Below are 26,585 nucleotides of genomic sequence, written 5' to 3' on the forward strand. Positions count from 1 at the left end.
CTTGACTCTCAGACTAATTTAGCCCCCTACTACGACAAGACTTTTCCGGGACTCTACCCAATACCCTGTCCTTTCCTGAGGTCGCTCCGCCTTGACAGGCGGGAATGGGCACTTTCCCTGGGCAGGCTCGAGAGGTGTGTAGTGATGAGCTTCCTGTCCATTCTTTTCCCTGTCTTGCATTCTGCACAGATCACTACTCAGCCAAAGACTCAAGTTCTGAAGTTCCCCAGCTCTTTCCACACAACAATCCCCTCTCTCATAGTCTGTCTCACAAATGCTAGGCACCTCTGTGTCCCCAAACTCTTGTTTTTCTCTCTTCACCACAGCAGAGTCGCCAGGCTCTGGCTGGGTTCCCGCTCCCTGTGCTGCCTGGAAACAACCCAACAGCAGTAAGCCGTGCCAGTCAGCGGAACCCAGTTTGCTTCCTTTCTCCCGGGGATCAGAAGCCTGTGCTTTCCTCAGGGCGGTGCTGGGATGGGACGTGGCGTACATCCCAACTGTTTCTAGCTGGGTGTGGCAGGGCCGCAAGTCCTACGGTGATGGCTTCCCTGGAGCGAAGGCGGAAATGTCGCCCACTGCAATTTGTTCACGCTGTAACCATCCATCTTAATGCCTGTCCTAGAGCAACTTTCCTTGTTTTGCTCTTTTGAGTAAAAGCATTTTGCATTGGAATGCCACAGAAACTGGTGACGGAGTCCGGAGATCTTTGCTGCTCGCTTAGCAGCATCAGTTATAACCACTGTTGGCCTTAGTTCCAGTCTCTAAAAATGAGAGTACGCATAAGTCCCCAGCCTCTACTCCAATGTGTTGTGAGGAGTCAACCAAATAATGCAGACGACATCACCCACTGTTGCAGCACCAAGCCAAGCCCTCACGGTGCTCCATCCTACGTGCGTGGCGGGGTCAGGCTTCGGATCAGGCCTTACCTTTCTCCTCTTCTTGTGACTGTCCCTCTTGTGGTTCAGCCGTCTCTTCAGCCTGTTGTTGCAACCAAATGTCTCTGAAAGTATTCCGTCAGAGCCCCTGGAAATGTTCTTCTTTAGTGATGGCCATGCTGCTGTCCTAAAATGGTTGTTTGCGTTAGTTATTTGGTTTGTGAAGCTGCTTCACTTTTAAAGTACACGGTATGATATCACAAAGTAGTGTGTCAGAATTCCTTGCGCAACAGGCTAATATATCACTGTTTTTCTCAGGGCTACCTGGAGCCACAGGAATTCCAGGGCAAAAGGGAGACCCTGGTGAACTGGGCTTGACCGGAAACGAGGGCCCAGCAGGGCAGAAGGGTGAAAAGGGGGACAAAGGAGACGTGTCCAATGATGTGCTCCCCACAGGTAAGAGGCTGGCGCCTGGGCCCTCTCCCAGGGTGAACAGGCCCAGAGACCCGCCTGGGCCTTAATAACGTATGGGCCGTTCTGGGTTTTCTCTCCTCATTTCCCTTATGAGTCCATCTTGTAGCCGGTTTTAGAGTTCTGTGCCTTCAAAAAGGAGAACACTGAGCATGTTACCCCAATGTTGGCAAGACCAAGTCTGGGATCTAAGCAGAAGGAGGTTAAATAATTCAGGTCTTAACATTGTGGTTGGATTAAATTAGGATGAAGGAAAAAGCTTCCTTTTCCTAAATATCTATTAAATCCAGCACAATCCAAAATAATACACGCCAGCAAGCAATTTCCCATCCCCGGAGAACACCTGATGGAAAGCGCAGGCCTTTTCTCTGCAGTCAAGACAGGCCCTTATCCTAAGCCTTTGACATGGAGAATCGGGGCAAACACAGTTGCTGACCTTCTTTTTCCAGTTTTTAGCCCAGCTTGAATGCAGATAGTTGGTGTCTATGGGGAGGAGATGGAGGTGCAATGAGCCCAGACAGACAGTCACGTAGTGGAAAGAGTAGGTGACAGTTGATGGTCACAAGGCAAGGAATTTTAAAAGCACAATACCTTGGAGATCATTTGTATCATAAAAACATAACTATCCTATTAATGTATTCAGTAAACAGTACAGTGTTGAATATAAAAGAGCAGCGTTTATGAATTGGGGGCTTTGCTAAGAGTTGAGTCTATGAATATGAAAGTGAGTAAGACGTGACGTCTGTCCTTCAGAAGCTAAGATGACAGGTGTTCAGAATAACGACCCTGAATCATTTGCCATTCATCCACTGAGAATTTACTGAGCATCCACTGAATGCCTCACTGAGCACCTGCTGTTTGCCGGACACTGTGCTAAGACCAAAGCATCAAGGGGAGACCACACCCCATTTAGCATGCTTTGTTTCGTCAACAGGGGAGGATGCCCTGCAAAGTGCACAGAACTGAAGAAGTGTTTTGACAGGGTAATATACGGGAATATACTTTGAAAATATAAGATCATGTGTACTTTAGTTATGTGGGAAGTTGGTACATGCAGAATACAGCTGTCCCATATATTGCTGAACAAGGCAGGTGGGTGATGACAAGCCATTCAGAAAAGCAGCCTCCCCGAGGCCAGGCCAGAGCTGAGTGTGCCCTCTGGCCAGAGAGCAGAGGAGGCCTAGTAGGGCTGGATCATGTCTGCCTGGCCTACAGATCTCCGCCCCTTCTGGAGTGACCCTTGCTTGCCCACTCTCAAGAGACTGAAAAGGCTTATTTGGTCTGACTGGGAAGAGGCAGCTTAAGAGACCTTAGATCACCAGTGTCGCCCTGGACAGGCAGGTACAACCAAAGGGCTGGATGGCCCAGCCCAATGGCATCCCTATGAAAGCTCCAGAACCAGCGGCCGCTGCAGTGGCCTGCACCCATATCGGCCACCTGAAGTTAGAGGAATGGCTGCCTTTAGGTGTGGAGGGCTCCAGCTGTGAGACACTCACCCCAGGGACCTCAGTCATCCTCAAGAGCCCTTTCTCAAGGGAGCATGAGACCCAGTTTGGAGATGAAGAAATGGGCTTATCAGTGTTAAGCTGCCCAGTCAAGCTCTCGAAGCTGCACAGGAGCTCCTTACTTCCCCCACCACACAGAGTGGTGCTTCTCATACCTGGCTGCATAGCAGGGCACTTTAAAAAATACAGATGAATAAAGGCAGTCTCGGGGATATCAAGTAGAGCATAGGAAATAAAGTCACTAATATTTTAATAACTGTGTGGTGTCTGATGGGCACTAGATTATCGGGGTGATCACTTTGTAAGTCATATAAACATCTAATACTATATTGTATACCTCAAACTAATATGTCAATTGTAATTGACAAAAATTTTAAATATTTAAAAACAAATTCAGATAACCCACCTCCCTACAGTTGTGATCTAATTGGACTGGGCGGAAGCCCAGGCATAAGAAGTGTATTACAGCTCCTTGAGCGATTCTGCTGAGCAGGCAGGGTTGGCGTCCACGGGCATGGGCAAGTGAAATAGGAGGAGCTTTGGAGTGACACACCAGAGACTGAGTTCCAGCCTATTCAGGTTGTGACCTTGGGCAAAACATTCAACTTCCCTAAGACAGAGTCACTGAGGCTACTTCATAGAGCGGTAGAGAGTGGCCATGAGGAGATACAAAATTCTTAGCACAGTTCCTGGCACATGGTTGGAGGCTCAGCCCCTCAGAGCTGGGGGCTTCCTCAGCTCTGCACGGGCAAGTGCTAGAGCACAGTCACCTGCGGGAGGGGCTCCTCGGCGAGCCTCCCTGGAGGGACTCATGTTCTTTCTTCTTTGTGTGAAACCCAACTCTGATTACGGCTCTTTAATCAATCTCTCCTCCCCCCTACCTTCTCTCTCTCTCTCTCTGTCTCTCCAGGTGCCAAAGGTGACCCAGGCCCACCCGGTCCACCTGGCCCACCTGGGCCCCCGGGCCCTCCAGGTCCCCCAGGGTCCCCTGGAAGAAGATCCAAAGCCCCTCGGCAGCCAAACATGTTCAACGGCCAGTGCCCAGGTCACCAATCCCTGCCCCAGGGAACCTGCCTCTTTCACTAATGGTCCCAACTCTTGGGCTTCACTCAGGCTTTGTGACCGGATTTTTTAAACAGAGGGAGGAGATTTTATCCAAAGCCAGATTTTATCCCAGGAGTTCCCCCTTGCTACATATTTGTGGGAGGCCTGGGCAGTCTGTCCCTGGGATGAGGAGTGGCGGCAGGTTAGAACTGGGCTTCCCACCTGCTTCCCTCACCTCTCCCCATCCAGTTGCAGGACTATTCCTCTTCCTTGCCAAATCCGCCCTCCCCCTCCCCTGAACTAGTCTCGAAGGCTAAACTGCTCGCTCCCGGAGTATGATGGGCTTGACTGACGCTGGAGCGTTGATGGGGAAGTCCGGATGGGTGAACTCCCCGCAAACACTGCAGCACTACCGCCGCCACCACCAAGCTTTGAGTGCCAACAATGTGCCAGGCGTGGTGCTAAGTGCTTACTTCACTTGATTCTCCCAGCAATGCTAGCGTATAGGAGTTGTTATTGTTACCCATTCACAGGCACAAAACTGAAACACTCAGTAGTAAGGGACGGAGCTGGGCTTCAGAGCCAGGTGTGCCTGACTATAAAGTCCCTTCTCTAAGAACATCTTCCTTTTGGGGGTGGAAATTCACACTTTGAGACTAAGGCAAGGGACACCTGACCTCTGGTAGGCTGACAGAACTTGTTCTTTGGCCAGTTTGTGATAGGGGTGGCCGCAGGATGGAAAACTACTTAGAAATCGAGGTCCATACTAATGGAAAATACTTCTAGGGTGATGATAGACCTTCTTTCCAAAGGCAGTAAGCTGGGATCTGCTCGCCTACTGAGGCCGCGAGGAGGCACCACCTCATGCTATCGCTTCGGCGGCAGACAGGAGGGCCAGACCTGCGTGTGGGCCAGACCTGCTGCACAGCCACTTTCCTAAACAGTTCCCTTTGGTGCGCTGTTTTTCCTGGAAGACACTTTGGGGGCAGGCACTCAGCTGTAAGAGAGGGCAAATCTGTGCTTTCAAAGATGTCGCAGGTGCTCCCCACCCCCATAAGTGGAGCCTGGTTATAATCCTCCCTGGCAGTTAGCTGCTCCTTCGCTAGCACTCAGTGCCACCCACCGCCTCCGTTAGCATCAGCCCTTTCTTGCATGAGCGAAGGGGAGATCTGACCTGAGCTTTGTGCAGTCTAATTCCCAAGGCTCCATCAGCCAGTGACAGCGGGTGCCTGGAGAAGCATCCTCCTCTGCCTGGCCTGTGTCCTGAGAGGCTGATTGGCAGGGGTGGGGCCCCAGAGCTATGAAGACGGAGTTGTGAAGGTTTAAACGAGAAAGGCCATTATCTCCCACTCTGCCCCCTGGAAATGGGCCCTCAGTTCTTGCATCTGACCTTGGCCCTCTCTCCTGCTCCAATCCCATTTCTTTGCTCTCCTCCCACCCCCACAGCTTTAGAAGCAGGTTGGTACATCAGGAATTAATGAGAGCCTTTTCTTCAGACTAAGAACAGGAGGATCTCCCTGTCCCTTCTTGTGCAAAGCCCAAGCTCCTCAGGGCACACTCAGGATGAAACTGGGAGGCAGCAGGACCATCTGCGGGGGAGTCGGTGCAGGGTGCTGAGACTGCTCTCCTGGGGTGCCGGAGGACTTCAGAGAAACTCGGGCACATCCAGCTAGAAACCAGCTTAGAGATCACGGAGGGTCCCGCCCCCTCCTGGCTGATAAAGAAACCTGTCCAGACTATTCCATGAGCTTCCTCACTGACAGCAGAAGAGGTGCTGATTTCTATCCAGCAGCCACAGTGTGATGTGAACCCGTCAGAACGAGCCTGGCCTTTCCCAGAAAGCCCGATGGGCCCCAACCTGCCCCAGACCAGGGCCCTCCCCCAGCCGGCTCACTCCCTCTCCTCATTGCAGTGGCCATGTCCCCGCTTCCCTCCTGTCCTGCTCCTGCCACCCTGAGCCACCTCCTCACCAAAGGTCTGAATTGAGCCCATTTGTTACGGGAACAAGGACAAAGTAAGGAGGATGGATTCTAGCTCAGGTGCAGCCTCAAACCAAGGCTGTGTGAATCAGGTACCCATTGAGGACCTGAGAGCTGGAGGCCTTCAAGCAGGGGCAGGTGGGCAGATGTGGTGAGGGGCTCAAATGTGTCAGCCAGGCTGCGGGCCCCTGGCAGTCCAGCAAGAGGGGGTAAAGTGGGCCCCCTCCTAAGGCTCTCCCTCACACCTCTGCATCAGCTTCCCTGAAATGGAAAATCTTCCAGAAAGTTGCAATCGCGATAATACCACCTGCCCCAAAAGGCCAAAAAGGTGCCAGCAAAACTCTCTTTCCCTCAGGTTGCTGAGCCTGGACCAAGCTGGCTCAGGCCACCTTCCCCCTTTTATAGACATCCTCTGGGGATGGTACCATCTTAGCAACTGTGGTCACAGAAAGCTTGTTAGGAACTCACCAATTAAGGGGGGAAATGTGGAAGTGTATGATTTGATGTTGCTCAAAAGCAAGCAACCAAAAACCTTGGTGGGCCTATTTATTGCAAGGGATGCTTATGGGCCTAGAGTCTGGACTGAGGTGGGGAGCGCGCCAGCTGTAGGCTTGCACGGTGCCCATTGCGCCAGCTGCATCTGCTCTCATTGTTGTCGTTGTTGTTTTAGGTGAGACATGTGCTATCCCCAACGATGACACCTTGGTTGGCAAAGCCGATGAGAAAGTCAGTGAACGCCATTCCCCACAGGCGGGTACAGAAACAAAGCATCCTATTTTGAAATTCAGAAATTGGATGCCTTAAAGTCATCATGGGCAGGCGAGTAACTGTTTTCCCTCCTCTTTTGGTAGAATCCATGATCACTTCCATTGGAAATGCAACACAAGTACTGAAAGTCACAGAGACCTTTGGGACTTGGATAAGGGAGTCTGCTAACAAGAGTGATGAGCGGATCTGGGTGACTGAACATTTTTCAGGTACTTCCACTTGGCAGATAATCTGTATCTGTGTTGTCTTTCTGTCTTTCTTTCATCCGTTGCCCACCTGCAGGCTGGTTCTCTCTATGTGCACCTGGAATCCTTGCTACTGGGTCAAACAATCACTCTTTATTTTAGAAAGCACAGAGTGGGGTGGGACCCATTCTCCCCTGAGCACACTGAGGGCAGTCCTTGCTGTTCAGGTCACAGGGACATGACCAGGGCACCCCCCACATACACATAGTTTATCCAATTTTAGGCAAAGTATCCAGAAGGAAACGACATAGTGTTATGACTGATGGCCTCATAAACCCTCAAAACATAATGGGGTAAAAATGCCAGAGACAGTGTTTTGCGCTACCTACCCATCTGTCTCTGAGGTGGGCACCCCCCGCCCTGCCCCCGAGAGTACTTTTTGGTCATCGTTCTCAGATGTCTGACGGACAGAGAGCCCAGGGGAGAAGGTGAAGTGCCATCCCACAGGGACACCGCTCTGAGCATGGCCTTAGTCGTGCTGCCCCAAGGGAGGTGCTCAGGAATTGCCGGTTGTCGTAGCAGCGGCCTCATTCCGGAGGGGGGGTCCGGCCGCACTCACCAGTCAGAGCGATAGGTGTGACATGCAGCGTCATTTCATCAAGGCTAACGGTTCAGCTGTAGTGACTGCGCCGAAGACCAGCTGAGAAGCATTCTGTGGCTCAGAAGGACAGAGAATGATGTGAATTAGCAGCCGACTCTGTGGAGGAGGAGGAGGCAGGAGGTGACTGAATAACTGCTAGGCATCTGCTGTTCCTGGGAGAGGCCTATGTTAGTCTCAGAGAACAGTCTGGAGTCGGATGGGGAGGGGGTGACACGTTTTCCTGGGAGGAGCAAAGCTGACTCTGTGGCTACTGCTCTCAGAAGACAGATCAGAATCCATAGAAGAGAACTGGACTTTGGGTTTGGGAGTCTGACATTCTTCCAACCGGACAAGGACCCTTGCAGGGTCTCACTCCAACCTGGCTCCTTTTCCCTTCCTGCCCTGACTCGCTCCCAAGCTGTGACTGCCAGACCAGAGGGCAGGTGACAGCCTTTCCCTGGCTTCCCTCTGCAGGCATCAGGGTGAAGGAGTTCAAAGACCAGCCCTCCCTGCTGAATGGCAGTTACTCGCTCATCCATCTGCCGTACTACTTCCACGGCTGTGGGCATGCGGTTTACAACAACGCTCTCTACTACCACAAGGGAGGCTCCAACACCATAGTGAGGTGAGTCACTCGGCCAGAGCGCCTGCTGTGGTGCTTTAAGTCACCTGGGAGCCATTTAGGGGTCAGAACTGTGTTTCCATCGTGTTATGTCCTCAGGGCCTGGCACACAGTCAGAGGCCAGTCCGGGTTTGCTGACTGGATGAACCGCAGGACACGGTGAACCCAGCCCCTGCCTGGGATCTGCATTTATTGCTGGTCTGGACACAGAGTAAGGCTGGAGCCAGAGAGGAGGAGACCTGGAGTAGTAAGAGATGCAGCTTTCTCGTCCTCTGAGAAAGGAAGCAGCCAGAATCCAGAGCTCCCTCTGGCAGGAAGGTGTCACACCCCCAAATCGGTCCCTGCCAGTACCAGACAGGGACAAGATGACAGTCCTGAATTCCAGGCATTCAGAGGAAGGAGAGCCCCGTGAGCTGAGATGGGCAGGCAGGGCCTTCTGGAGCCCCTCTCTTCTCTGGTTTCTTTTCAAACCTACTTCAGGGTTTCTCAACTGGCTTCAAGTCTGTTCTGCTCCAGTGCATATCTGCAGATTCCCACACGTCCCACTTCTTCTGCTGCTCAATGGCACCCTCTAGTGTTTCTCTTTTCTGTCGGCCTAATGGCTGAATTTTCATTCCTGGAGTCAGGTACCTTTGGAATCATAAATTCACTTTATGATATGGTCTGGATTTGGAGTCGGCCACATCAGACGGCCTCCGGGAGCTGCGGGCACGGGCTCCGTGTGCAGCTCCACTTATCCAGTCACCCAGCAGACATGACTGACTTCGCAGCCTGACCTTGCCACGTCTCTTCCAGCTGGCGACTTCCTTCTTAACTTAGGCTGCTGTGAAACTTTTGACTTAAAATTACAGCACGAAGTGGAGAAAGACCCCCCCAAAACTTGGAGTTGGAAGTCCTAAGTTCAAACTTTGGCTCGGCTAGTTACTTGTATTCCTGGGCCAGTCACTTCTCCTTTTTCAATTGTATTGGGTTGGCCAAAAAGTCTGTTACATTTTTCTGTACGATGGCTCTAGTAGTGCTTAGTTGTCTTTAACTTCATTCAAAACAATTTTGTTAGACTGTATTGTGACAGCTGTCACATCAGGATGCATTAAAAAATCAAAATTGATGAATTTTTGTGCGGCCATTTTAATATTGAAGATAGAAGAAGATAGACATATTCGGCGTATTATGCTTCCTTATTTCAAGAAAGCTAAAAACGCAGCTGAAACTGTGCAGTGTATGGAGAAGGTGCTGTGACTGATCAAACATGTCAAAAATGGTTTGTGAAGTTTCTTGGTACTACTGACATTTTGGTCAAATAATTCTTCGCTGTGGGGCTGTCTTATGCACTGGAAGCTGTTTGGCAGCACCTCTGGCCTCTACACACTGAAGCCAATAGCAGAAGACAGCAGACATACTCAAAATATCCAAATCAATAAAGCTATGGGTAAACATGAAAAATGTGCCTTTTATTTTATGGATAAAACATAATGGACTTTTTGGCCAACCCAATAACATGAAAGGACTGGACCAGATCATCTTTGGAGGCCCCTTGAAAGGGGGGGAAACTTTGAGAAGGCATTTCAGGAGGTCAGCAAACACTTGAGGATTCTTGACATGAAGGAATCTTCCAGAGTCATATGCTAGTAGGTGGACACTTAGATGCAGTCACTGTCCTTTATACCCCTGCTGCTCAGAGTGGGCATGACCTGGGAACTTACTAGAAATGCAGAGTCGCAGGCCCCACCCCAGTTTAATAGAGGAGCCTAAAAAACCACCCATGTCCACAAAAATGGTGACTTGTATCTACTTTTTCATACATTTCAGATTTGAATTTGGCAAAGAAACATCCCAAACTCTGAAGCTTGAAAATGCCTTGTATTTTGATCGAAAATACCTCTTTGCCAATTCCAAGACGTACTTCAATTTAGCTGTAGATGAGAAGGGCCTTTGGCTTATCTATGCTTCCAGCGTGGATGGCTCGAGCATCCTCGTCGCCCAGCTGGAGGAGAGGACATTCTCTGTGGTGCAACACATCAATACCACGTACCCCAAATCCAAGGCCGGCAACGCCTTCATTGCCCGAGGGATCCTCTATGTCACGGACACCAAAGATATGAGGATAACCTTTGCCTTTGATTTGTTAGGAGGGCAACAGATCAACGCCAACTTTGATTTAAGAACTACTCAGTCTGTTCTTGCCATGTTATCATACAACATGAGAGACCAGCGTTTGTATTCCTGGGAAGATGGCCATTTAATGCTCTATCCTGTGCGGTTTTTATCGGCTGCGTTAGCCCAGTGACAGAATGCACTGCGTTCCCCTCAGTAAGCTTCAGGACTTCCCTGGCACCATTTACGTCCCAACAGAAAACTGTCGTTAAGGGTAGCCAGGCACTTAGCTGTCATAATTTCATGACGAGAGTTTATATGGTTGGTAAATGCCTTTTGAATTCAGATTCTTTAAAGGAAAATAACAGACTGGAAATAACAAAGGCTGAGATTTGGTGATTCCTCCACAAACTAGCTGGGCAAGGTACCCCTCCCTCTCAGGACCCCTCCCCCCACCGTGGGTAAGGTGAAGGAGCTGGCTGAGAGGATGGGTAAGGTTTTCTCTACCTATAGGGAATTCTGTGATTTTTGGCCATTGCTGCTTTTACAACTTTTATGTATTTGGGGGTTTTGTTTCATTTTGTTTTGTTTTTAGCCACATGCTGAGCAGATTTACCTCTGAGTTGATCAGCCCAATTGCTTGAGCAATGAATTCCTTAGCACCGTCTTATACTTGGTGCCTTGGGAAGCGGCACTGACCCATTGAGGCTGCTGAGATGCCACATTACCCACAGTTTTTCCCTTTCTCTGCACCTGCGCCTGCCAGCACTGCACCAGATTGGCCATCCTCCTCAGCTCCTGCTTGCTGATCCAAGATTAGCAAAATCCAGCAACAGCTACATGCCCAGGTTTTCTAATAAAACAGAAATCAGGCCCCTGCACATTCCTATTGGTTTCTGCTCGTGCTGATTTGCCTCTGTGGGTCATAAACTGAGCCCTCAGGTCTCACTGGCTTCTTCTGCCACAGCTATGTACCCGCTATGGGAGCAGTAAATATTGTGTGTGTGGACGTAGCTGGCTAGGAATATGGGAAGCACCTGGCAGTTTTCAGAAGAGAGGCACCATTTGTGGTTAGTTAGAATAGGGAAGGGCAAACTATGGCCCGCAGGCCAAAGCCAGCCCATCAACTGTTTTTGTAAATAAAGTTTTATTGGAACACAGTTACACATGGAACACATTTGGGTATGATAGTCTATGGCTACTTTTGCTCTATAATGGCAGAGTTGATTCGTTGCCAGGAAGCTGAGCAGTGGCCCTCAAAGTCCAAAACGTTGATTCTCTGGCCCTTTACAGCAAGTCTGCCCACCCTTGATCCAGGGCAGCAATTTTCAACTGGCGTGCCGCAAGAATTTTTAAAACATGCAGTAGCTGACTATTTAGTCTGGGGCACTGACCTCCTTTCCCTTAGACTGTCAAATAAGAAAATGACAATGGCCAACACCACAATCGCCATTGGGTATAAATGAATCAAAATTGTACCCATTTTGGGGGTCAGATCAGCAAAAAATATATATTTTTTGGTGTGCTGCAGAATTCTAGTACTTAGTTTATGTGTGCCACGAGATGGGAAAGGTTGGAAATCACTGGCCTAGAATACAAAGTGAGCCTGATTCCTGGAAGGGCTTATTCACGAGAGCCTGTTACGTTTTGTTCTGTTCCAGACCCCAAATCGGCGATTTACATGGTTTGAGATTTTCGATGGAGGGAAAGGGTGAGGACAGCACAGCGTTCAGTGGGCTTCCAAACCGCAGCTAGTGAGCTGTCCTTCTCTGATATAGTTTTGAAGGGTGTCGTCAGGTCCATTTGAAAGACAGGAGAAAATCCAGTTTAATGTGCTCCTAAATACCCTTAAATACCTACATTTCCTGCCACACCTACAGTTCTTGAAACATCCTCCAGCCAGGCAGAGCCACTGAGGGTAGAGAGGAGTCTAGAAAGCTACTAGGGCCCTGCAGCCAGGAGGGGACCTGGAGAAAGTCTCATATAAAGATGTTTCTGTGATTTGCCCTCACTGAATACATCTGTGTTTGGGGAAACGCTCCTGCAACTTTTAACTGGGGCCAAGTCCATTCTTACTGACTCTGAGTCCTGGTTTTATACCTTGTTCATAGCAGCGTTTTAAAACTTAGGGGATGTGCTGATTTAAATATTTAAATCTCTCCACTGAAAATACCTAGACAGCTATGAGGGAATTTTCTGTTGTTTTCTCAAAATAAGGGTATTTAGAACTCCCCCCACCACCACTTTTTAATTAGGTTGGTTGTGTTATATCATCACAGCTTTAAAAAAATACTCTTCAGATTCATATTTTGTAAAAAAGTAAAATAGAGTTTCATATTCAAGATCAATGTATCTAATGAAGGCCAGTCTTTTTTCAACATATTTAAATATACGTGTTTCATTGCTGGACTCAGAAGACCTGGATATGAACATAATTTCATAGCGATAGCCATGTAGTAATAGAAATATGTACAACCCTAACTGTATGTGTGTTAGCAACCAAAAAGGTTAGTTATTAAATTTGCACATATTCCTTTTAGGAAGAAGTTTTAGAACCCCCAGTCTTGCTTGAAATCTGACCTCTCTTGGTTCCCCTAATTGTGGGTAAAGAATTATATGCTCACTACTGGAGCAGCTTACAGTGGGTTGTGTGTTTTGTTTTTGTTATGGCCGAGTAATAAAAGGACAATCGAGTTTGATCAAGTTCTAATGGATAATTTTATATGGTTGAAAGTTTGCCTTTACAGAGAGGAAGAATTAAGACTTTACTCATTCTTTTCTGCAAGCAGTACCTGATTAAAGAAAAAAAAAGGTTACGTCTCACTGCTAAAATAAATGTACAACTGAATGCTTTTAAGTCAAGATAACGTTTCAGCAGTCTCCACTGTCACTCATTACCAAAGTTGCTTTAAAACACGTTCCAAAAATCTGCCCTTCTGATGTCAGAATCAAGCCAGATAATTCTCTAATTCTTCTTTAATCTAAAGTAGATAGCTTCCCACCAGAAAGTAAATAAAACCACCCACCCCAACCTCAAAGGTAGGTTGGACCCTATTTCAAAGCATTTTCTTTGTACTGATAATGCTTCCTATTGAAGCCGCGCAGGCGGGACGGTCTCATCCTATCACCAAGGACAGATGTCGGGACAGAGAGAGAGAGTTCTGGAGTAAAAGTTTTCAAATGACTGAGTTCTGATCTTAGGCATCTTGACAGTCTTAGTTCCCTCAAGGTTGCAAGGTGAAAAGTCAAAGGAGGCACACCAGTTCTTGAAGAGCCAGGTGTCATTTTCCAGCTGCAGAGAGTACATTTTGGCTATGACTACTTGCGTTAAATAAACCACAGAAGCAGAAGTGTGTGATAAGGCTTTTCCGTTTTCATCCAGCTGCTGTGACCTTGTGTAGCACATCATTAAAAGTCATAATTTCCAAACTGTAACCACAGACTCTGAACACTTCTCAAAAACAAATGAATAATGGTGAATGTCTCTTTTTTTGGTTGTAATTTTATTTAACTTTAATCTAATTAGTCAATAAAATAATCATTGCTGAACACAATCACATGGTGAAACAAGTGTATTGTTATGTTTAATGCTTTGTAATTTACATGCAACATTCAAAAGGAAAAACAACAACCAGAACAACATTGTGGTGTGTTAATACTGGGCGGTGTTTCCGTTGAAACTCCCGCAGTTTGCTAGCCCTTCCTGAATACTGAAAACTCGCTGACAGGGACTGTGTTTTCTCTACAGAAAAATACGAAAAATGCAACTCCAGTAACTAGGACTACATAAACACAGACATAAGTGCAATGAAAACTTGCTAATTTATTGGCATAGGTGAGGCAACTGAAAAGGACATAACATTTGGGACTAAAAAATGAAAAACACTTAACATTGGATTTGTATGAATTTGGGCAATCTCTCAATGCATTGAACTTCTGTTTCTTGTAAAATGTAGGTATAGAATTACTTAACCTCCTTTATTTCTCTACGTGAATGAGAAATGCTCTGAAAATAATATAATTCTTGGTAAATTATAGCTGTTACTTCTGTAGTTCATTCCTACGGGAAGCCAGGGCAACCCTGTTGTTCCAATGGCTTTATTCAAGGGCTGGTCAGGGACACAGCACCCACAATTTCTATCTGCTGGTCTTTGTGAGTACGTAGTTAACACTTCATGCCACCGAAACAAAAAAGGTCCCTCAGTTGTGCAGCAAATTTACAATAAAACTGCCTCCAAATAATAATATTAAAAAAAAAACAGTTCAAGAATATGCTGCTTTGGCCTATTGAGCTTCTTCATAACCTTCTCTAGATGTGTCTCTGTTAGTAGGTGGCCCAGGCAGGTACTGCCGATGACTTTTGTCCTTAAAATACAAAGCAAAAAGAGAGAAAAGTCCACGAAGAAAATAGAAGTCTTGCCTTTTTAATTGTACTACACAGACTGCATGCGATGTTAAGATATCCAGTCTTACGGCCATGCACTGTTAGGTTTAAAATAAGAATGGAGTTAATCTGCCTCCCTACTGTCTCTCCAAGCAATCTGCTATGACCAGTCTTAAAAACTGAGCTACTTACGAAATTGTGGTTAAACTGCCTCTAAGATGTTAAAAAAAAAAAAAAAAACCGACTTCTAAAATTGCTAAGTTCTTGTGTCCACATTGTCAGTGTCCCAAACTCATTTGCCAAGAGGCCACATACATAACCACAGAGTTACAAAAGGTCAACGCCAGCCGGGATCTTCACAGAGCACCCGACCCGGCCCTCTCATGTTACAGTCTAAGAAAGTAAAGCCAGAGAAGATCATTCACTCAACATCACAGCTTAGGTGCCAGCATGCCTCTCAGCAGGAGATGCTGTATCCTGGCTTTCTGATCGTTTTCCACCTCCCTCTTCCTCTTCCAAAGTACGGATCTGGTCTTTGTAATTGGCAAATGGAAACCATTCGCGCTGAATATGTTTTTAAAGACATACATTTTTAAAAAGCTGTATCTAGAGGAATATGCCAAAACCCGCCTAGTCAGGCAGAGAACACTCCCTGCAAAGAAGCTGTCAGCACAGCGATGCCAGTCATCACCTTCTGCGAGGTGGGTACGCAGGCCGATGCCCAGCACCATGTGTTGTTCTAAAAACTACCACCACCATTGGATGACCCTTCCAGGCCCACAGTTCTGGAGACATCACAGTGGCTGCTACCTGGTGCTGACCATCTCTATGCCATATCTTGGCCAGGCAATTTCAGTTTTACACATTATTGCACTCAATCATAGGTGCTCAAGAGGAAATGCCCTTAAATATCATCTATTCTCTCTACTCAATGGTTAAATCCTCTCTGCAAATGTAGTGGACACAGTGATGCACTCACTACTACCTGGATTCCCCGTCAGGAAAGACGCTTGGCCCCTGGTGCTGCGAGTGCTGTCAGCAGTCTCCCGCTTCGGGCGTTGCCTTGGCCGTAGAGACCCTCTTCGCCCAGGGCACATCCCCTCATCTGGTGACTGCTCTGTGCGTATAACAGCCTGGACAGCTCAGCCCAACTTGGAACTATTCTGAAAGGCCCTCCTAGTGCCAGAGCTCTCCATGGTTCAGCCACGTGTGTCACGGGGCCTGCGTTGCAGACGGACTTTTCCTTCCTACTTCCTTCTGCTCCCTCCTGCGGATGTTGAGCTCAGCACTCTTTAATGACACCTGCTGGCCAAACTCCATCTCACAGTTTGTTCCTGGGGAACCCAACCTGTTGCAGAGTTGCCCAGCTAAATTTTAATTTCTGATAAAGAACGACAAAATTTTGCCCTGGCTGGTGTGGCTCAGTGGATTGAGCACCGACCTGCGAACCAAAGAGTCACCAGTTCGATTCCCAAGTTAGGGCACATGCCTGGCTTGCAGGCTACATCCTAGTACGGGGCACACGAGAGACAACCACACACTGATGGTTCTCTCCCTCTCCCTCTCCCATCCCCTATCTCTAAAAGTAAATAAATAAATAAAGAACAACATTTTTTAGTCTAAGTATGTCCTATATATGGCATGGGATATATTTCTACTAGAAAATTACTTATTAGAAGCCCATTTTCAACTGGGAGTCCTGTATCTATATTTGTTAAATTTGGCAACCCTAACCAGGTATAGTCCTGGCAAGAAGCCACTGAGATGCACTGTGCAGTGGGATCATTCACCACCCGTTTACAAATAAGGCTCCCACGGCTGGTAGCAGATTGACCACAAAGAGCCACTGGGACCGGAAGGTGGTCCGACTGTCCAAACTTTCATTGGCGATAATCTCGAACGGTATATACATCAGCTAAGGTTATGTATCAGGTGTTTGAGAATTATGGAGAGAGAGAGAGACTAAAAGCATAATAAAATCAGCTGGTTATTGCTAAGCTTGACTGATCCTCTGAAAAATACAAGAAAAAGCTGAGAGGAATTGATTACTGAAAGCTACGGGGCAGGGGAAGCCTAGGGCCTCCTTAGCAGCACATGAAGAGGCTCTTGCCTCCTGTAGTAGAAGGACAGAAAAAGCTGGGGACCAGACGCTGGACTTGAAGATAAAGGTTGCCAAGCTCCGATGAAGGTTAAACACCCAGAAAAAGGAGGTCACTAAACCAAGGTGAGGACCTGGACAAGGAAAGACTGGGACTGAGCCGTGGGGGATGAGGGTATCTGGATTGGCTGCTCCAAGTTGCAGTTTGTATAGTGTTTGTGGCCCTTTGGAAATTAAGGGGAAATTTAAGGGTGTGTTACATCAAGCTTGCTGGCAAATATTTTTCTCCAAAAGACCTGATAATAAATATTTTAGGCTTTGCAGGCTGCACTCTGTTGCAACCACTTAACTCTGTTGTTGTAGCTGAAAATAATCATAAACAATATATATATAAGTGAGTAGGCATGGCTGTATTCCAATAAAACTTTATTTATGGATGCTGAAATTTGAATTTTAAAATTTTCATGTGCCACACCATGTCTTTATTTTGTTTTTTTAACTATATAAAAATGTAAAAGCCATTTTTAGCCTGCAGGCTGTACAAAAACAGGTACTGGGCCCAATTTGACTTGCAGGCTGGTTTCCTAAGCCCTGGTATGATAAAGTGATTTATAAGAAACATATGTTTAGTCTTCCTCCCAATTCCTGGCACAGAATCCTAAAACCCTTAGAATTTCCTGGGAGGCGAGTCAAAAAGGTGTCTTTTCTTATGTTAATGAGGTGGCTTTTGGAAAGCCCGTAGTAACCAACCACGTGATTGGAAGGTTGGAACTTTTAGTCCCACCCCTGGACCTCGGGAAGGAAAAGGGTCCGGAGGTTGAATAGGTTTTAATGGCCACTGATTTAACCAATTATGCCTGTGTAATGAATCCTCCATAAAAACCCAAAAGGACCGGTTTTGGAAAGCTTCTGGGTTGGTGAACGCGTGGAGATGCGGGGAGTTTGGCACCCTCATGAAAGCTGCACACCCTTTCCCCACACCTCGCCCTATGCATCTCTGCCATCTGGCTCTTCCTGAGTGACATCCTTTTATAATAAGCTGATGATCTGGTAAGTAAAATGTTTCTCTGGGTTCTGTTGTTACAGAACAGGTTGGGGGTGGTTCACAATATATTATTACAGAAAGGATCCCCCCTTTCTCTCTCTGGAGGTCCCCCCTGCCCCAATACACACACCTACTAGGTTCGCAATGCCCGCCGCCAGAGGAAAGATTTCTCTCAATGCCAGAGACTGGTGAAAAGGAAAGGAATTATTTATTTAAAAGTTTCACAGACTTAGAGTAATGACTTAATGTCTTCATTATGATACTAAAGTCCTCTAGAACACCCACAGATGCACAGTCCTTCCCTCTCCCTCTGCCCAGTCCGGGGTACCGTATCTCAGGAAAAGAAGTAGAAGTCCGTGATTCAGGCTCCCGGCACCATCAGCTGTGTGGCTGCTGCAATCTCCAGTTAATCCAAAGCCGTATGGCACCTTCTCACAGCCCACCAGTGAGAATCCTTTCTCCCCTTTTCTTCCCGGCAAAGTCTCTCCTACTGCCTAAGCCTCATGGCAAAAAAAAGCACTCCAAAACCACATGGTCCTCCTTCCTCTCCTCCAAAACCGCATGGTCCTCTCTATTCAGTTCGCCAAAGCTGCATGAGTCTCTCCCTTCTCCCCCCAAACCTCATGGTCCTCTCTTCTCCTTCAGAACCACGTGGTCCTCTCTATGGCCACCGCGCCTAGGTTTAAATCCCAGTGCCCGTCTTCCTCTGCAGCCCCATTTCCGACCCCTCCTACAATCAGTTACACCTGCCAGCATTCCCATATTCTTCCAGCTTTACTGGGCTGCCATAGCAAGTCCGGGCAGGTGTGGCCCCAGGGCATGGAGCCGATCATCTCCAAGCTCTCACGCAGGCACTGTAACCAGCGGGAGTTGCTTCCCAGTTACATCTTGGGTGGAATTCACTTGCATCCCCCTTGTTCAAAGCATGGCCACAGACATTTAACAAATCTATGAAACCAGTTCAAGGTTATAGATATGTTAAATGACCATGCCAGGAGCAAGCTGCAAAGCTGTTGCTGTACAAAATAGCTCTGAATGGCCTTGCTCCATGTGTCCCTTCCCCCAGCTCAGGCTTGTGGGGGTGAGGACATCCTATATATATTTTTCTAATATTTCCTGGACACATTGAGTTCTGGACCCCATTACAAATCCCAAGAGGGGCCCTCCTCTTGGCTGCACCCTGTTTCACTGTGAGCTCCTCTAGCAAATTAATTGAACCTAAGAAGGAGGTTGTGCAAACCTCTGATCTATCAGAAGCACAGGTGAAAACCAGGACTTTTGATTGACATCTGAAGTGGCGGGAGAGGAGGAGGGCAGGGCAGTATTGTAGGACTGAGCCCTTAACCTGTGGGATCTTATGCTGTCTCTAGGTAGAGTGTCAGAATTGAGATGAATTGGTCACCTAGCTGGTGTCCAAGAATTGCTTGTTGTAGGGAAATACCTCCACACATCTGGTGTCAAAATTATCGTGAGTGGTTCTAGTGTGAGAGTAAAGGAGAAACACAGGTGGAAAGCTGAATTCGTTCTTACCTGGGTAGCTCATGCTACTTCCAATGGTGCTTATGTTTAAGACTTATTTTATCGACCACTCCTAGAGGATGGGGGTCACTATGTCAACTTAAAGATTATTGCACTCATCGGGTGCAATACTTTCTTCATTTCTCCAAAGCCTAGAAAAGGAATACCACATCAATGTCACCATCCTAGTTCACATCCACAGAGTGCTTCCTATGTGCCAGGCGCTGTACTGAAAGCTGCAGATGTATCAACTCACATAATCCTCATGGGAAGCCCATAAAGTATAAATCTTATTATCCCCATTTTCCAGACTAAAAGAGATTAAGCAACTCACCCACTCTTGCTCAGCTCACGGTGAAATTAGGATTCAAACTCAGGAAGTCTGACAACCAGAGCCGCCCACACTGTCAGCAACTATTTTTTCCTGCCTCTCAGAGGGAATACCTCAGATTTCCCTCATTCCTTTTGGCTCCTCTGACCTTTTCTAGTTCAGTAACAAGGGCTAAAGTCACACACATGAAGGAGGTTGAGCGGGCCCTTTTCCGTCTTTATCATACTGGGTCTTTCTTGTTCCTAGGAGTTTGTCAATGAAATACTGGCAACCTGATTTGCTTGGCTGCTTTTCTATTTGCTTGTTCTCTCTTTCTCCATCCCACCCCTTTCTGCTGTAGAATGTCTAATATTAACATGTGCACTCCAGGTTTCTTTTGAGTCATATGAGTACAGCATATCTTTTTCCATTCTTTTACTTTGAATCTATCTGTGTCATATTAAAGGTTTTTTGTAGGCAGCATATATTTGGGTCTTGCTTTTCCCCCCAGTGTGACTCTTTATGCCTTTCAATTAAGGTATGTAAACAAGGGACTAGTAAACTACAGCCTTGTGGACTGCCTGTTTTTGTAAATAATGTTTTATTGGAAAGCAGCCACATCCATTCATTTATGTGTTATCTATGGCTGCTTATGTGCTACAACACCAGGGTTTTATAGTTGCCCCAGAGACTTCATAGCCTGCAAATTAAAATATTTACTACACAGCCCTTTAAGGAAGGGTTCGCCCACCTTTGGTTTAGACCATTTACATCGAATGTAATTACTGATATGGCTGGTTTAAATCTACAACCTTGCTTTGGTCTCATCTACTTTTTGTTCCCTTTGTTCTTTTTGTTTTTTCTGTTGTTTTTGCACTGAATATTTATTTATGTATTTGTATGTTTTCCTGTTTTTAATTGATTATATTACAGTTGTCCTGATTTTTTTCCCCTTTGCCCCCTTCCACCCAGTACCCACTACTCCTTCAAGCAATCCCCCAATCATTGTTCATGTCCATGGATTGTGCATATAAACTCTTTGGCTACTCCATTTCTTATACTGTACTTTACATCCCCATGGCTATTCTGTAACTACTTATGTGTACTTCTTAATCCCCTCACCTCTTCCCCCACTCCCCCACACCCCTTCCAACAGACAACCATCAAAACACTCTCTGTACCCATGATTCTGTCTGTTCTTCTTGTTTGCTTAGTTTGTTTTTTAGATTCAATGGTGGATAGATTTGTATTTTTTCTCATTTTATTGTTCATAGTTTTGATCTTCTTTTTCTTAAATAAGTCTCTTTAACATTTCATATAATAATGATGAACTCCTTTGGTGATGATGGACTTCTTTAGTTTTTTCTCATCAGAGAAGCTCTTTATCTGCCTTCAATTCTAAATGGCAGCTTTGCTGGGTAGAGCAATCTTGGCTGTAGAACCCAGCCTTTCATGACTTTGAATATTTCTTATCAATCCCTTGTAGTCTGCAAAGTTTCTTTTGATAAATCAGCTGACAGTCTTATGGGAATTCCCCTGTAGGTAACTGCTTTTCAGATTCTTTCTTTAACCTTTGGAGTTTTAATTATGACATGTCTTGGAGTGGACCTGTTTGCATCCATCTTGTTTGGGACTCTCTGTGCTTCCTGGACTTGCAGGTCTGTTTCCTTCACAAAATTAGGGAAGTTTTCTTTCATTATTTTTTGAAATAGATTTCCAATTTCTTGCTCTTTCTCTTCTCCTTCTGGCACTCCTGTGATGCAAATGTTGGACTTATTGAAGTTGTCCCAGAGGCTGCTTACACTATCCTCATTTTTTTGGATTATTTTTTTCTTCTTATTGTTCTTATCAGTTGTTTTTGCTTGCTTAAGTTCTAAATCATTGATTTGATTCTTGGCTTCATCTACTCTACCTTTTTTTCCCTGTAAATTGTTCTTTATTTCAGGTAGGAGCCTTCGTTTCTGACTGGATCTTTTTTATGTTGCTGAGGTCCTCACTAAATTCCTTGAGCATCCTTATAACCAATGTTTTGAACTCTGCATCTGACAGATTGCTTATCTCTATTTTGTTTAGTTCTTTTTCTGGAATTTTGATCTGTTCTTTTATTTGGGCCATGTTTCTTTGCCTCCTCATTTTGGCAGCCTCCCTGTGTTTGTTTCTGTGTACTAGGTAGAGCTGCTTTGACTCTGTGTCTTTGTAGGGTGGGCTAAAGTAGTAGGTGTCCTGTAGAGTCCAGTAGCCCAGCCTCCCCTATCACCCAAGCTGGGTACTCGAGGTGCACTCTTCATGTGGGCTGAGTACACCTTCCTCTTTTAATTGAGCCTTGGTTGCTGTTGGCAGATCAATGGGAGGGATTTACCCAGGCCAGTCAGCTGCAAGGACTGTGTGTGACCACTGACCACCAACCTCCACCCTCCGTGGAGGATCAGCTGTGCAGGGGCAGGGTGGTGGTGCTCTGATGTGGTCTGTAGCTGTCCGATAGCTGTGCTGGCCCTGGGGTTTCCTGGGTGGTGCAGGCCAAGGTCAGTCTCCACCTGTGTTTTGCACGGGGCCACCCTGGCTGAGCTGTAAAGCAATCTGAGATGGCTGCTACTCGTGCTGGGCTTGGGGATTCCCAGGCAAAGCCAAGCTGTGAATCCAGGCTGGCCGCTGCTAGTGCCAGGCCTGGGGCTCACTGAGGCCAGCTGTTGCTTGTTTGAGAGGATATAGGATGGTGTGAAACTTGAGCCAAGACCAGCCATTCATATGGAAAAGCAGCTTGGGTGGGGTGTAGTCTCGGGATCAGCTAACTGTGGGTCAAACAGTTAGCCAGGTTGATGGAGTCTCAGATATGGCACCAGCTTGCCAACTCTGTGGCTCTGTGGGAGGAGGATTTAGAAAAGGGACAATAGCCTCTGCTCCCCTTGATGTCAGACACGTCAGCTTTTCCCTGTATACCACTGGTGCCTTTCAAGCTGCTTCCCCGGTGCTGGAGCTCAGAGGGGTTGGGTCTGTGTAGGTGAGTCCATGTGTGGGTTCTTTAAAAGGAACTGCTTAGGGTTCTAGCAGTTTCTTCTACTGACTCAATCCCTGCTGGGGTTTGCAGCCAGAATTTATGGGGACTTATCTTCCTGGGCTGGGGGTCCTGGTGTGGGACTGGGACTCCTTGCTCTCTCAAGATATTCTTCCTGAATATTGTGGGGTTATTTCTGGGCTCTCTATTCTGTTCCATTGATCTATGTGTCTATTTTTATGTAAGTACCATGCTGTTCTGATTATTATGGTCTTACAGTACATTTTGATATTAGGTAGTGTGATTCCTCCAACTTTGTTCTTTCTCAGGATCGCTGCTGCTATTTGGGGCCTTTTGTAGTTCCATATATATTTTTGAAATATTTGTTCTAGTTCTGTGAAATGTCATTGGAATCTTGATAGGAATTGTGTTGAATCTACAGATTGCTTTGGGTAGTATAGACATGTTATCAATTCCTCCTATCCATGAACACAGTATGTGCTCCCACTTATTTGTATTTTCTTCAACTTCTTTCTTCATGTCTTATAATTTTCTGTGTCTTTCACATGCTTGGTTAGGTTTATTCCTAGGTATTTTGTTCTTTTTGAAGCAATTGTGAATGGAATTGTTATCTTAATTTATCTTTCTGTTCATTATTGGCATATAAAAATGCAACTGATTTCTGGATATTAATTTTGTATGCTGCTACTTTGCTGAATTCATTTATTAGTTCTAGTAGTTTCTTGGTTGGAATCTTTGGTGTTCTCTATGTACAGTATCATGTCATCTGCAAATAAAGACAGTTTTACTTCTTCCTATCCAGTTTGGATGCATTTCTTCTTGTCTGACTGCTGGGGGTAGGACTTCCAGCAGTATGTTGAATAAGAGAGCTGAAAGCAACAGTCCTTAATCTTAAGGACAGTCCCCAATCTTAAGGGGAACACTTATATTTTTTACCCATTGAGTATGATGCTGGCAGTGGGTTTGTCACATACGGCCTTTATTATGTTTAGGTGGCTCCCCTCTATTCCCATTTTGCTGAGAGTTATCATAAATGGGTGCTGAATTTTATCAAAAGCTTTTTCTGCATCTATTGATATGATCATGTGGCTTTTACCCTTCATTTTTTAATGTGGTGAATCACATTTATTGATTTGTGAATGTTGTACCTACCTTGCATTCCCAGAATAAATCCCACTTGATCGTGGTGTATGATCTTTTTGATGCATTGCTGTATTCAGTTTACTAGTATTTTGTTGAGCATTTTAGCATCTGTGTTCATCAGGGATATTGGTCTATAATTTTCTTTCTTTTTAGTGTGTTTTTCTGGTTTTGGAATTAGGATAATGCTAGCCTCGTAAAAATGAGTTTGGGAGCCATCCCTCCTCTTGAATTTGATGAAATAGTTTTGAGGAGAGGTATTAGTTCTTGGAATGTTTGGTAAAATTCACCTGTGAAGCCATCTGGTCCAGGGCTTTTATACGTTGGGAGCTTTTGTTTTGTTTTGTTTTTTATTGCTTCAATTTCATTAGGTGTAGTCTATCTCTTCAGATTCAGAATTTTGAAGATTGTATGTTTCTAGGAATTTATCCATTTTGTCCAGGATGTCCAGTTTGTTGGCATATAATTATTCATAACATTTTCTTAGTGCTTTGCATTTCTTTGGTGCCAGTTGTTATTTCTCCCCTTTCACTTGATTTTATTTATTTGGTTGTTTTCTTTTTCTTTCTTCTTGATGAGGCTGGTTAAAGATTTGTCAATCTCATTTATCTTTGTAAAGAACCAGCTCTTGGATTCACTGACCTTTTGTGTCATTTTTTTAAAGACTATTTCATTTATTTCGGCTCTGGTCTTCATTATTTCCTTCCTTCTACTCACATTGGGCTTTGTTTTTCTTTTTCCAGTTTGAGTATAAAGTTAGATTATTTGAGCTTTTTCTTGTTTTTTTGATATAGGACTATAATGCCATGAATTCCCTCTTATGATGGCTTTCCCAGTGTCCCAGATTTTGGATTGTTGTGTCATTTTCATCTGTTTCAAGGTATCTTCTGATCTCCTCTTTGATCTTACTGTTGACCCATTCATTGTTTAATGTTATTTAGCTTCCATGTCTTTGTGTGTTTTTCAGTGTTCTTTTTGTGATTGATTTGTAGTTTCATAGCATTGTGATCAGAGAAGATGCTTGATATGGTTTCAATCTTCTTAAATTTATTGAGACTTGTTTTGTGTCCTAACTCGTGGTCTGTCCTAGAAAACATTCCATGTGCACTTGAAAAGTATGTATATTCTGCTGCTTTGGGTGAAATGCTCTGAAGATGTCAATTAAATCCATTTGATCTAGTGTGTCATTTAAGGCCACAGTCTCCTTGTTGATTTTGTCTGGAAGATCTCTCCGTTGAAGTCAATGGAGTGTTAAAACACCCTGACTATGACTGTATTTCTGTCTCTCTCTTCCTTTATGTCCATCAAGATTTGCTTTACATATTTAGGTGATCCTATGCTGGGTGTGTAAGTTTTTTTTTCTTTCCATTTTCATGAAATATCTTTTTCCATCCCTTTTAATCTGTATACATCTTTCTATCTGAAATGGGTTTCTTGGAGGCATCATATATATGGGTCTTGTTTTCTTATCCATTCAGCTACCCTATGTCTTTTGGTTGGAACATTTAAGCCATTTACATTTAAGATGATTACTGATAGTTACGTACTTAGTGCCATTTTAGATGGCTTTCCTTCTTCTTTCTCCTCTTCATCCCCTTCCTTCTTCCCCCTCCTCCTTTTTCTCCTTCTTCCTCCTCCTTCTTCAAGCAAGCCCTTTAACATTTGTTGCTGTAGTGGTTTGGTATTAACAAACCCCCTTATCTTTTTCTCATTGGGAACCTCCTTTCTCCTTTGATTTTAAATGATAGCCTTGCTGGGTAAAGTAGCCTTGGTTGTAGGTCCTTACTTTTCATCACCTTGAATATTTCATGCCACTGCCTTCTGGCCTGAAATGATTCTGTTGGGTAATCAGATGCCAGTCTATTGGTGCGCCCTTGGATGTAACTACCTGCTTTTCTCCTGTGACTTTTAGGATTCTCTCCTTGTCTTTGAGCCTTGTCACTGTATGATGTGTCTTGGTACAGGCCGCTTTGGGTCTGAGCTTCCTGGACTTGTGTGTCTTTTTTCCTTCACAAGGTTAGGGAAGTTTCCAGTCACTACTTCAAATAGGTTCTCAATTCCTTGTTCACTTACTTCTCCTGGTATTCCCATGATGTGGATGTTTTTACACTTCATGTTGTCCAAAATGTTTCTTATGCTCTCATTTTTTTAAAATATTTTCTTTTTGCTGCTCTGCCTGGGTGTTTTTTCCTGCCTTATTTTCTAAAACACTGATTCAATCATCTGCTTTATCTAACCTACTATTCCTTCCTGTGTATTATCCATTTCAAATATTACATTATTTTGGACTGGTCCTTTTTTTATGGTTTCTATGTCTTTTTTCATGCTGTCGAGTATCCTTATAATCATTACTCTAAACTATCTAATAAATTGCTTACCTCCATTTTATCTAGTTCTTCTGGAGAATTGTCTTTCATTTGGGATCTTTTTGTCTTCCCATTTCGGTTGCTGCTTTGTATTTTCTCCCTTAGTTGTTAAACTAATCAGCTGTTTTAACTGTTCAGTTGTTAATCTAATCTAGCTGTAATCACCAGCCCAGCTTAAGCACTACAGGGTAAGGGCTATTGCTTCCCTTCAGGCTCATGCCACTTGGAGAGGAGTGCTTTGCCTGAGAAAGATGGCCTCTGCAGTATGGGGTATGACTCAGCACCGGGATCCTGGTAACTATTCCTTCAGTTCTCTCCCCAGAACCACCAATCCCAGACTCTCCTCAACTGTCTGTAGTCCACTCTGCCCTCCCTCTGCCAGTGCCCAGTGTAAGTGGATGCAAATAAAATTTTGTGCTTTAGCCCTTCAGAAGGCTGTCTGTCTCTCCAGCCATCTCTCCTTGATAGGCAGAACCCCTGATGCTTTTCAGAGCTGGATGTTAGCTGGGTTCCTTTCTACCTCTGGTG

General features: G+C 45.4%; 1 protein-coding gene across 2 annotated transcripts in view; it reads left to right on the forward strand.

Annotated features, from left to right (window-relative positions):
- The window catches only part of GLDN (gliomedin), a 64,131-nt gene extending 50,405 nt beyond the window's left edge, over positions 1-13,726 (forward strand). For both annotated transcript variants that reach the window (XM_024568236.4, XM_053929008.1), the window contains 6 exons: positions 1,194-1,331; positions 3,762-3,896; positions 6,545-6,628; positions 6,726-6,851; positions 7,942-8,092; positions 9,899-13,726. In XM_024568236.4, the coding sequence (XP_024424004.2) occupies positions 1,194-1,331; positions 3,762-3,896; positions 6,545-6,628; positions 6,726-6,851; positions 7,942-8,092; positions 9,899-10,376 (1,112 nt within the window). In that variant the 3' untranslated portion in view covers positions 10,377-13,726. The remainder of the gene's footprint in view (positions 1-1,193; positions 1,332-3,761; positions 3,897-6,544; positions 6,629-6,725; positions 6,852-7,941; positions 8,093-9,898) is intronic.
- Positions 13,727-26,585: the final 12,859 nt, after the last annotated feature.

Source organism: Desmodus rotundus, chromosome 7, assembly GCF_022682495.2.
Source record: "Desmodus rotundus isolate HL8 chromosome 7, HLdesRot8A.1, whole genome shotgun sequence".
NCBI classification, from domain to species: domain Eukaryota; kingdom Metazoa; phylum Chordata; class Mammalia; order Chiroptera; family Phyllostomidae; genus Desmodus; species Desmodus rotundus.